The sequence below is a fragment of the Microcebus murinus genome, chromosome 26 (assembly GCF_040939455.1).
Source record: "Microcebus murinus isolate Inina chromosome 26, M.murinus_Inina_mat1.0, whole genome shotgun sequence".
In the NCBI taxonomy this organism is placed as follows: Eukaryota; Metazoa; Chordata; class Mammalia; order Primates; family Cheirogaleidae; genus Microcebus; species Microcebus murinus.
In genome coordinates this window covers 6,031,731-6,043,962 of record NC_134129.1, presented here as the reverse complement: position 1 = coordinate 6,043,962, position 12,232 = coordinate 6,031,731, and the positions used below count along the sequence as shown (strand labels likewise).

General features: G+C 42.4%; 2 protein-coding genes across 6 annotated transcripts in view; one reads left to right on the top strand and one right to left on the bottom strand.

Annotated features, from left to right (window-relative positions):
• The window catches only part of YTHDC1 (YTH N6-methyladenosine RNA binding protein C1), a 41,685-nt gene extending 40,250 nt beyond the window's left edge, over nt 1-1,435 (bottom strand). For 3 of the 5 annotated variants that reach the window (XM_012760978.3, XM_012760982.3, XM_012760979.3), the window contains exon 1: nt 1,031-1,434. In XM_012760978.3, coding sequence (XP_012616432.1) covers nt 1,031-1,058 — 28 coding nt within the window. In that variant the 5' untranslated portion in view covers nt 1,059-1,434. Of the gene's footprint in view, nt 1-1,030 lie in introns of all 5 variants that reach the window. The other 2 variants (XM_012760977.3, XM_012760980.3) reach the window with 1 other exon arrangement.
• Nucleotides 1,333-12,232, top strand: part of LOC105869277 (transmembrane protease serine 11E-like) — a 94,689-nt gene continuing 83,789 nt past the window's right edge. Inside the window, exon 1 of the mRNA XM_075997747.1 lies at nt 1,333-1,490. Within this exon, the coding sequence (XP_075853862.1) occupies nt 1,333-1,490 (158 nt within the window). The remainder of the gene's footprint in view (nt 1,491-12,232) is intronic.

Sequence of the window (12,232 nt, the reverse complement as noted above, 5' to 3'; positions counted from 1 at the left end):
TTATCCTAGAGCAGGTCACTGAAGCATGAAGACTCTCCTGATGGAGAAATCAGAAAAATTGAAGAAAAAAAGATTGCAGGCCTAATGCAGCTTGACCCTAGAGCCCACTTAACAAACCCTCACTCCAAATTAATTAGGCATACAGACGAGATCTCTCAGATACAAGGCAGGAACTGTGTCATATTTTCATCGACTTTACTTTCCCAAGAATATCATGTTCACCTTAGGGTTTAAATAGACCTTTAGGTATACCGCGCCTAATTTAGACCACGCTCCAGACAGGTATTGATCTAGGAGCTACATTAATATCTCTAGGGCCCAGGAGTTCAGCATTTCAAAAGACAAGACACTCCATTCTAATAACATAAGTTCTTCCTATATTTCACTGAAATTTTATTTCTCCAACCGTCCATAACTTGCACACTCTAGCAGCTACACAAAACGTGTTACCTAGTTTTTCTGCCAGCACTAAGTCACAATTCTTTTCAAATACCATGCTTTCTAAAATAAGTAGAGTAACAAAATGGGCAATTCTTGTCATTTTGCCAATTTAACAGGAACACCCAGAAGTTACTTGTAGGCATTTCTAGAGATTAATAATCTACCTGCACCACTGCTTAAACATGCTCACTCAGCAGACGAAACGCGTTGATCGCGACATCAAAGGCTTCCAAAATGTAGCCCAACAAAAAAAGGTTGTCCTGAAAATACGCAGTACATCCGCATAGATCTTACCAGGAAATAAACCTAGGGGCCTGCAAGTCAGAAGAGGCCCTCTCGCAGCCGCGCCCAGGACGGCTAAACGGAAAGCCGAGCGTGAAATCCGGATCAAAGAAAAAACCCCAGGCGAGAAGAAACGCCAGGCCATCCGGAGACCGAGGACGAGAGGGCGGGCCGGCGCTGCCAGCGCGTCCGGGGGTCTCGCAGGGGCGACCGGCTCGGCGCGAGGCACGCCGAGCTCCCCAACCCCCAGCCCGGCCCGTCACCCCACTCCGACCCGCCTCCGCCCGTCACCCCTCTCCGCACTAACCTTTTTCCTCCCGGCTGTCCGCCGCCATTGCGCCCCTCCGGTTTCCGCTGCCGCCGCCGCCGCCGCTGAGACGCGACTCGCGCGGGCGCTGCAGCCGCGGCAGCAGAAGCACAGGCCCGTCCGTCAGCCCGGCCGCCGGCGGCGCGCCGCGCACTCGGCCTCTAGCACCCACCCTCCTCGCCCCTTCCCGTCTCTTCCCTCTCTCCCTGCCTTCCTTTCACTCCGGCCTCCAGAAACCTAGGCCCGGCCTTCCCGTTGGGACTCAGCCACGGGCGAGGGTAAGGGGGAGGGAAGGGAAACAGATGGCGACGGCGGGCGGCGCTAAAATGGAGCCTGCTTCCTGCGTGAAACAATCCTGCTCCCGAAATGCCCTGCGCTGTTTACGCTTCGTTCCTCTCTGGGAACGTCACAGTGCGGAGAGAGGCGGGGAGGCGGGACGGCCGAGGGAACGTGACGTGACGTCAGCGCGTCGCCCCGCCCCCCGCAGCCCAGGCGCCCTTGGAACAGTCTTGATTTCTGGGATTAGGTTGCTCAGCTTGTGTAAGGGTGGGCTGCTGTGATGCGCATGCGCAGGTGGCGCAGCTTTCCCATCTGAAACGCCGGGGAGACGCTGGCAGGCCTTCTCACCTGGATGCGAACTTGCTTCCTGTCGCTCTGCAGACCCTTCTAGAAATCCAGGTCTTGCTTAGGACAGGTTGTCGCTGGTCCCTTCTGTGTACCGGATGTACTTTCTTAGTCGGGGTCCCAGGGCTTGCCCAAAGATGGTGCAGCGTGCATCCAACTCACCTATTGTCACAAAAGCCTACTTGTTTTGTTTAAAAAATTTATTTTTAATTGACGAAAGTGTAAGATTTTTCAGGGACGGCGAAAACAGAGAGAGAAGAGAGAGAGAAAGAGTGGGGACCAACCCACGTGGCTTTATTATTCACTCGTGGCCGAGGTTCCGGGGGCCTAGAGGTCGCCAAGGTTTGAAGGGGCTGAGCCCTTTTATACCCTTTGGGCCTGGCTGGGGACTTTTGGCGGGAAGAGCCAGGGATTTTAGGAGGGGCTGGAAGTATTCGTGGAATCCAGGAGCCAAAACTTATCCAGGTGGACTCCCCCGGGCCTGGCAGTTTTGTCCTTGGCAGGTCTGGTCTCATGAGCCTTTTCTTTTTTGATCTAGGGAAGGGAGAGTCCCCACCAGCAGCCTTACAGAAAGGAATTACACTGTATTTTAATTTGGCTTTGGAATTCACATAAAAATTTAAACATTTTTGAGGCCCTATGCTACACTGTTGATTTAAACACATCATTGCAGGAAACTACAGAAGCCGACCAGCAGTTAAGTAACTACATAATGTAGTAAAGTCCTTAAGAGAAATTTGCATAAGGTTCATTCATTGTCTAAGAAAATGAAGATGTAATTTTGCTTCACTGCACAGAAAGTTACAAAATTCGGAAGAAATGTAACAAGGTAACTTCACATTCAAAGAAAGACAAGTAGTCTACAAAATGTTGGTCATTGATGGCCAAGAGTTGAGGCCAAACTGAAGACAAGATTGTAATCAGCTGAAAAACACAGTGCTTTGTTTGGAGCCATGGGGAGATTGGATTGTAGGGACAGAGTGAGAATAGTAAAAACAATTTGAGGCCAAGCGCGGGTGGCTCATGCCTGTAATCCTAGCACTCTGGGAGGCCCAGGTGGGCAGATCACTCAAGGTCAGGAGTTTGAACTCAGCCTGAGCAAGAGGGAGACCCCCGTCTCTACTAAAAATAGAAAGAAATTAATTGGCCAACTAAAAACATATATATATATATATATATATATATATATATATATATATGATTAGCTGGGCATGGTGGCGCATGCTATTCAGGAAGCTGAGGCAGGAGGATCGTTTGAGCCCAGGAGTTGGAGGTTGCTGTGAGCTAGGCTGATGCCACCACGGCACTCTAGCCCAGGCAACAAAGTGAGACTCTGTCTCAAATAAATAAATAAAATTACAATTAAAAAAAAAAAAGAAAAACAATTCAGTAAATAAAACATCCAGCTGCGTGTCAGATGCTGGGGTATCAAGGGTGAACAAGACAGTATATCTGCTTTTAAGGAATTTTCAGCCTAAAATAGGGAAGAGACAAGTTAACAGGAACTTATTGTGTAAGAATAGTAGCAAAAAATGGTGTGTTCTTATTCTGTGCCAGATATTGTTCTGAGCACTTGGCCTACACAATTTTATTTCATTTCCCAAAAACCCTAGTATACTATTAGCTCTGTTTTACATAAAGGGAAAGCAGTAATATGAAATTAAAGTCCTCGATGTCACAGGGCTAGTAGTAAGTAACATGGCATGATTCAAATCCATGCAATTTGGCTCCAGCCCCCCCCCCCACTTGATAATATTGCCTACTCTTGATAATGCTGTCTTCCGTGGAGTAAGGTCACAGGGTCACTGGAACCCAGAGAGTCATGTCACTTAGACTGGTAAGGATAAAGAGCTTAGCCAAGGAAGGCTTTCTGCAGAAAGGGAAATAAACCCTAACTGTAAACTGAAAAGACTTAATTGAGGTGAAGGGGAGAAATGACAAGAAGAGAAAGTAGAGCGATAGTTTTCAAATGAAAAGGTCCTAACTGGCCGAGCTATTCCTAGTTCAATTCAGATTGATACTGAGTAACCCGGACAGGGGTGGGAAACTTGAAGCCTTAAGGCCACTTGTGGCCATCTAGGTCCTCAAGAGCAGCCTTTTGACTGAATCCACATTTTACAGAACAAATCCTTTTATTTGTATTAATACATTTTTGTTCGTCTTTTATATTTTTATTTTATTTTTGAAATGAACGTATCTAAAATACCAAACAATAAAATAACTTTTCAACAAAATAACCCTCCCAGATTGCCTGGCACAATCAGAACATAAGTAAGTCAGAAGGGCTAAATAGATGGCAGTTACACTCATTATATATATATATTTTTTTTTTTTTTTGAGACAGAGTCTCGCTTTCTTGCCTAGGCTAGAGTGAGTGCCGTGGCGTCAGCCTAGCTCACAGCAACCTCAAACTCCTGGGCTCAAGCGATCCTCCCGCCTCAGCCTCCCGAGTAGCTGGGACTACAGGCATGAGCCACCATGCCCGGCTAATTTTTTATATATATATCAGTTGGCCAATTAATTTCTTTCTATTTATAGTAGAGACGGGGTCTCGCTCTTGCTCAGGCTGGTTTTGAACTCCTGACCTTGAGCAATCCACCTGCCTCGGCCTCCCAGAGTGCTAGGATTACAGGCGTGAGCCACCGCGCCCGGCCTACACTCATTATTTACACTCATGATTTAATTCTAACTTCCCCTACCTTGCTGGTGCCACTACTGCGAAAGGCTGGTTGGTGGGAGTTTATGGGGGTTGAATACGCCAGTCTGTTGTCAGCTTTTGACAATGGTGCATGGTGCTTCTGCTTGAAGTGGAATTTGTGAATAGTTGCACAGCTCCACAGGGTTTTTTAATTCTGTCTGCTTAACAGCCCATCATGTCAAAGAAGACCAAGAAATTGCTAAAGGAAAAAAACAGATTTTTTTTTTTTTTTTTTGAGACAGAGTCTCACTTTGTTGCCCAGGCTAGAGTGAGTGCCGTGGCATCAGCCTAGCTCACAGCAACCTCAATCTCCTGGGCTCAAGCAATCCTCCTGCCTCAGCCTCCCGAGTAGCTGGGACTACAGGCATGCGCCACCATGCCTGGCTAATTTTTTGTATATATATTTTTAGTTGGTCAATTAATTTCTTTCTATTTATAGTAGAGATGGGGTCTCGCTCTTGCTCAGGCTGGTTTCAAACTCCTGACCTCGAGCAATCCGCCCGCCTCGGCCACCCTTAGTGCTAAGATTATAGGCGTGAGCCACCATGCCCGGCCTAATAAACAGATTTTTATATAAGGATTGGAAATTGCAACATTATCTTGTTTCTGATAAAGATAGGATGATTTTCTTACTGTGTGATACTGCAATATCAAAATTAAAGAAATTCAATGCTCATCAGCATTATAACACTCATAAGGACCACAAATATTTTAAGTTAGAGAGAGAGGCATGAAAGGTCATATTGCAGAAATTAAAAGATGAAAAGCAAAAGCAAAGATAATTCTTTCAAGCAACAATAAGACCTGGAAATAATGCCACTGAAGCAACTTATAAAGTAATTTATATACTCAGGGGAAAAAAGGAAGCCATTCAGTGGTGTAGAAATTGTGAAAGAAAGCATTGTTGATATTGTAGGATGCTTAGACCCTGATAATGTTTCAGAGTAAATACGAGCTGCCTCTTTCAAGGAGAACCAAAACTGATCGGCAGCACGAATTAGGCTTCAATTTAAGAGAATAATTTCATGCAGTACTTCAAAAGGAAAATGCATATTATTCAATCCACTTTGTATAAATCAACTGATACTACTGACTCTGCAAAGGTTTTATACTTCATTCAGGTCATATCAGAGGTTTTCTTTGCTATGAAGAGTTATTTGCTTTGGGCACTTTTGCAAACAGGACATGGGGAATAGATTTATAGATCTTCAACAACTTTCAAGGTAAATGTGAAGTTGTACTGAATTTGGTAAATTTAGTAAGTGTATGTACAGACAGTGCACCTTCCATAACAGGAAAACATAAATTGCACACATTTAAAAAAAAATATTAACAAGGCTGGGCATGGTGGCTCACACCTATAATCCTAGCACTTTAGAAGGGCAAGGCAAGAGGATCACTTGAGTTCAGGAGTTCAAGACCATCCAGAGCAAGAGCAAGAACCTGTCTCTATGAAAAAAAAAAAAAAAAAATCAGAAGAAATTAGCTGGGCATGTTGGAGCATGCATGTAGTCCCAGCTACTCAGGAGGTTAAGGTAGGAGTATCCCTTGAGCCCAGGAGTTTGAGGTTGCAGTGAGCTATGATGATGCAACTGTACTCTAGCCAGGGCAACAGAGAGAATGAAACTCCGTCTCAAAAAAAAAAAAAAAACAAAAAAAAAGTGTTAACAGGTCCAGATATTCTCATTTCTTTTCATTGTATCTTGCATCAGAAAACTCTCTGTGCTAAAGCTACTATTTTAAGTGATACTTTGCAACAAGTTATAAGAATTGTTAACTATTTAACATACTCTAGCAAATGCAACACAGCATTGTCAGTTTCATAACAGGCTAAAGTTCAACAATGAAGTATTCAGTGTGGATTTGCTGTATCATTCTAAAGTGCATTGGCTATTGCAGGGTCAGATGTTAACCAAAATTTTATCTCTATGAGAATAGATAGTTAAGTTTTATGAAGAACATAATCAGCAATGTGAATTATTGAAAGAAGATTTCTATAGGAATGCAGCATTTCTGTGTGATATGTGAAATCAAAATGACTTGAATATTTCTTTGCAAGGTAAAACTAGGTCTATATATGATATGTGGCAAAAAAAATCCAAGCATCTTGAAAAAAGCTCTCTTTCTTTCAAAACACTTCTTCAAAAGGAAATTTGGATGAACATTTTCTCCAGTTAGCAAAAGTCATTGATGAGCAGGATGATATATGGAAATCATTTGAAGAATACACAGCTATTATAGACCTATTAATTGGAGAATACAATGAAAGGCTCACTGACTTTGAGAATCACAACATCACACTCAAATTACCATTTTGGTCTCACTTAGTCAATATCACCAAGGCACCTAAAGAACTACAGATGGAATTAATTGAGCTCTCAGTAGATGACATTTTAAAGTCACTGTTTGATGCTAAGATCCAATTGAAATCTGGAAAAATGCAGTAGAATACCCATGACTTTGACAACATGCTTGACAAATGCTTTCTTGCTTTTCAACCACTTACTGCTGAGAATCTACATTCTCCTACCTAACCCAAGTCATGACTGCCCTTAAGGTTACAAATGACTGACACCCATCTAGAGCAGGGGTTCTCAAACTTTTTAAACAGGGGGCCAGTTCACTGTCCCTCAGACCGTTGGAGAGTGCTCACTGTGGGCCCGGGATGAGTTGGCTGCTAAGGAGGACAGGCAGTGGCGGCAAAAACACCAGGAGGGCTGGATAAATGTGCTAGGTGGCCTGTATGTGGCCCTCGGAGGCCGTAGTTTGAGGACGCCTGATCTAGGGAATCAACTGAAACTGTGGACCTCCATGCTGCAACCAAATATTCAAATGCTTTCTGACAAGAAAAGCAGACATGACAAAGTCATTGGAAGGTTAGTTAACTTTAAAATTAACAAATAGTTTTCATTTTTTTAAATTATTAAGTACTTATTAGTTAGATTTTTACAAATAATGTACATTTTTAAGTATATCTAGTTGAAGTTTCTTGAATGCAGTCTTACTGGATTACAGCTAAATTAATGCAGCCTTCCAACATGAAAATATTCCCCACCCCTGAGTTAGGTAAGAAGAGGACGAATGAAGAAAAGTATTGTTATATGATGCTCTACTTATTTTTTAATTCAGTCAACTAGTATTTATTAAATTTCTAGTTAGTACCAAATATTGCTCTAGGCTCTGGGATTAAAATATATAAAAATATATTTTAAGTCCAAGGCGGGTGGATTGCTCGAGGTCAGGAGTTCGAAACCAGCCTGACCCATCTCTACTATAAATAGAAAGAAATTAATTGGCCAACTAATATATATACAAAAACTTAGCCAGGCATGTTGCCGCATGCCTGTAGTCCCAGCTACTAGGGAGGCTGAGGCAGGAGGATTGCTTGAGCCCAGGAGTTTGAGGTTGCTGTGAGCTAGGTTGATGCCAGGGCACTCACTCTAGCCTGGGCAACAAAGCGAGACTCTGTCTCAAAAAATATATATATATATGTTTTATACAGTTGCTATAGTTTAAATGTCCCCTGCAAAACTCATTTTGCAACTTAATCAGCAATGTGGCAATATTGAGAGATGGAACCTTGAAGAGGTGATTGCATCATGAAGGCTCTGCCCTTAACAATAAGATTAATCCATTAATGGATTAATGGGTTGTCATGGGAGGGGAACTAATGACTTTATAAGAAGAGATGGAGAGCTGATAAATGTTTAACAACCAGCTCTCCAGAAAAAAAATAAATGAACAAAACTTATTTATAGTGTTTGTTAATTTCTGTGGTTTAAATACTACTACCATGACCCATTTCAAACCACTAATGGGACATCACATTGCTGACCATGGAGTTAAGAAGAAGCATGCAGGCCGGGCACTGTGGCTCACGCCTGTAATCCTAGCTCTTGGGAGGCCGAGGCGGGCAGATAGCTTGAGGTCAGGAGTTCAAAACCAGCCTGAGCGAGACCCCGTCTCTACTATAAATAGAAAGAAATTAATTGGCCAACTGATATATATATATAAAAAAATTAGCCGGGCATGGTGGCGCATGCCTGTAGTCCCAGCTACCCGGGAGGCTGAGGCAGAAGGATCACTCGAGCCCAGGAGTTTGAGGTTAAAAAAAAAGAAGAAGCATGCAGTAACACACCATTTTATAGTATTTCTACCATACGGATGCAATAGATGTAAATGTAAATAATCTCAAGAAAAAAATCGTATTAAATTTTAGTTGAAAGAATCAGAAAGTGGTGAGTTTTGCATATTTATTGCTTTTATAGTAAATATAATTCACATAAATTTACATAATTTAATTTAAAATTATCCCCATGTTTACCAACCAGTCTGTAAAATTTCTGAAAATTTAACAAGTGGCTCTTGTGAGTCGTTATGACCAGGCTCTAGTACATCACTACCCTTTTTTTTTTTGAGACAGAATCTCACTTTGTTGCCCAGGCTAGAGTGAGTGCCGTGGCATCAGCTTAGCTCATAGCAACCTCAAACTCCTGGGCTCAAGCAATCCTCCTATCTCAGCCTCCCTAGTAGCTGGGACTACAGGCATGCGCCACCATGCCTGGCTAATTTTTTCTATATATATTAGTTGGCCAATTAATTTCTTTCTACTTATAGTAGAGATGGGGGTCTCGCTCTTGCTCAGGCTGGTTTCGTACTCCTGACCTTGAGCAATCCTCCCATCTCGGCCTCCTGTTGGAGGCAAGGACCCTCAAAGACCCTCAACTCCCCTATGACTCGTCCTACGCACAGGCTTCGCCCTGGAAAATTCCAGCTATAGCTCCGAGAAGAATGCATGCCATGACGTGCTGACCACGGAATGCTCCAGGGAGTGCTGACTGCAATTGTTCCCGACCACCTGCTAGGTTGGGGTTGAGTAATCAGTCACAAACAGGATGCCGATAAGACGCTGATTGGGGCTGATTGCCCCAGACCCAAGACTCATCGTCACCCCACTCTATTTTTCTGTTTCTACTTCCTTGTTTCTGTATGCTTATAAAACCTACAAAGAATCCAAGTAAAGTAGACCTTGACAACCCTTTGCTTGGTCTCGTTCCTTTCTCTCGCCCATCTCTTTCAGGCATGGTCCCCCTTGACCCCACGAGTAACAGAAGGTCCCGAGGGCCGGGACAGCCTCCCACAGAGCTAGGATTATAGGCGTGAGCCACTGTGCCTGGCCCATCACTACCCTTAACTGCCCCTCAGATACACAGCTCTCAGTGGCCATGTTTGTATGATGTATTAGTATATCCTGGTCACAGCCGATGAGAGTGAACAGAAATAGGAATGCATTCCAAGTCACTTCTCCCAGAATTTGGTAATGGTATGAAACCAGGAATCATTCTCTCTCTGTGACTGAAGCTATAACTCATGCATATTTGAAGCTACAGACAGGTATTTTTTGACCATAATGTGGCCTGAATAGCAGATAAAATTGATCTTCCAGTAACAAAGAATGAAAAGATGCAAAGGGAAAGCACAAATGGGGATACACACGTGTCTTGGTTGTCTTAAAGCAACCTAGTTTTCAGCTGCAGCTCTTCCTCAGGCCTGGTTACATTTTACCCTTAGACTTGGGCAGATAATGCTTCCTCCTTATAATTTTCCCTTATAATTGTTTTTTGTTATTTGCAAACAAAAAGAGGAACACAGAGGAGAAATGAAATACCAACATTAGCTAATAATAATCATATAATACAAGCTGAGAAATGTTCAGTTGCTCTATAGCTTACAGATCAAGAAAGAAAAATTTGTCCTAACTGTATTAGTAGATAATGAACATTAGCATAGATATTTGAACTCTCCTTTCTGACAAAACCACACTCTAAATAGAGCTCCCTTTCTCCTTAGATTCTACTGTAATGTGTGTTTGGGTTTAACTTGCCTCTCATTGTTGAAAATAAAAGTTTTTGAGGCACTAGAAAGGTAAATAGCTCTCCTTTAACAAGCTCAATGGCTCCCACGGTTTAATCGCCATCTATATAGTCGTGATTATTTCAGCCATACTTCTCATCTGATGTCAACTGTCTCTTTGTTATCTTTTCTTAGATGTCTCATGGGGAGCTCAAGTTTTAAAAGTTCAACAGTATCCCCTTGATCTTCTACCACCCCCCCACTCTCCACCAACTTTTTCATGCAGGGATCTGGGAATTATTCTCTTCCCTCACCTCCCACCTGCAGCACTTATAGTACAGTGGCAGAGTGGGAATGAAGGGGAAGGGAGCTAAGATACAGATAATGGCTAATTTACTCCTCTGGGTGGCAAGAGTTACAAGAGGAATAATATACAATACTACAGAGACATATAATAGGGGAATAACTCCATGAATTATTCATGTGTACCTTCTTTCTAGAATATTCTCTTGGTACTTACTAGCTGAAAAACACCATTTTACCTTACAGGTTTCAGCTCATTCTGCATCTCACCTAGGAATTCTTCCTTGACAACCTCTCCCTAGCAGAATTAGGTGCCCCTTTTGTGTTCCCACTACATTTGTACATGTCTCTACTGTAACAACTATAATTATAGATAAATTATGAGCTATTATGGAACCCCAGCAGAGTGACCGGCACATAAGTACCAAACAAGTATTTAATGAAGAGAAGAAAAAAAAATGAATAAACAGAGAGTTTTAGGAAGTCAGGATTCTGCCAGTGACTAGATTCAACACTATAAAAGTTCTCTCTCTGCCTACATTTTCTCATTTGCACAATAAGAAACTGGACTTGAATTTTCCCTTGAGCTTAGGCAAGTCACTGTTGGGACTTAGAAAAAAAAATAACCCATAATGAAGGCCTCAGCAGCTGCCTCAGAAGCAAAAGCTTTTCTCCTGCTCTCCTGTTTCTCAGTCCCATTCTCCCCAGTACCTACTTATAGAAAGTAGAATCCCTCTTCCTCAATCAAGGCAGGTCATAAAAACCAGAATCCCTTTTCCCCAAAGCCAGCCATAAAACATAAAAATATTCATCTAACTTTCCCTCTGCCCTTCTGTGTAACACTGGCCATCAAGAAATTATCTGACCTACATTGTTTGACTGTAGGTCATAAGACCCCCATTCCAGAGACAGTCCTGCCCATACCCAGAGGGGACAAATGCATGCTCAGAGGTCAAGCATCTAGACAGACAGGCCTTGCTGGGTTTCCCCACTCAGCCCATTCGCATTGGATCATACCCTTTTTGTCCAATCACATTTCTACACAACTGTCCATACTTTGTTGAACCTAAGCATAAAAACAGACAATTTCCCATCTATTTGGGTCTTCGTTTTGACGGCTACCATGTATACAAGTCAAATAAATTCATATGACTTTTCTCCTATTAATCAATCTGCCTCATACTGGTGATTTTTTTCAGCAAACAGGGCCAAGGGCCTTGGCTCTTACATCACATAGCTTCAATTTCCTCATCTATAAAACAAAGATATTGTCAACCTCATAGAGTTATAGTGAAGATCAAAAGAGCTATGCATGTAAAAGTACATTTACAAGTATAAAATGCTATAAAAATTTTAAGTATGGCTCCTAGTATTTTTAAGTTTCCTTTTAGCTCTAATTTTCAATTACTCTCTAATGTGGTATGTGATAGAATTATGCATCATTATTTTTCTTTTTCTGTTTTTTGAACAGTGGTGGGGGTGAAGGGTAGGACATAGTGGAAAAATCAATAGGAGACTCCTCATGGGTAAGTATGGACTTAATTGTGCCAGACTTTCTAAAGCAGCTTCTAGGACAAATTTCCAGGAATATCTTAAGAGTTGTTTGAGCTATTCAAGAAAAAGGGGGAAAAAAAGTTATTTGGTCTAACTGGAATACAGATGTACTGTCACTACTTTTGTGCATTTGGGACTGTGCATGCCTCAGTGCAGGTACACTCTTATAA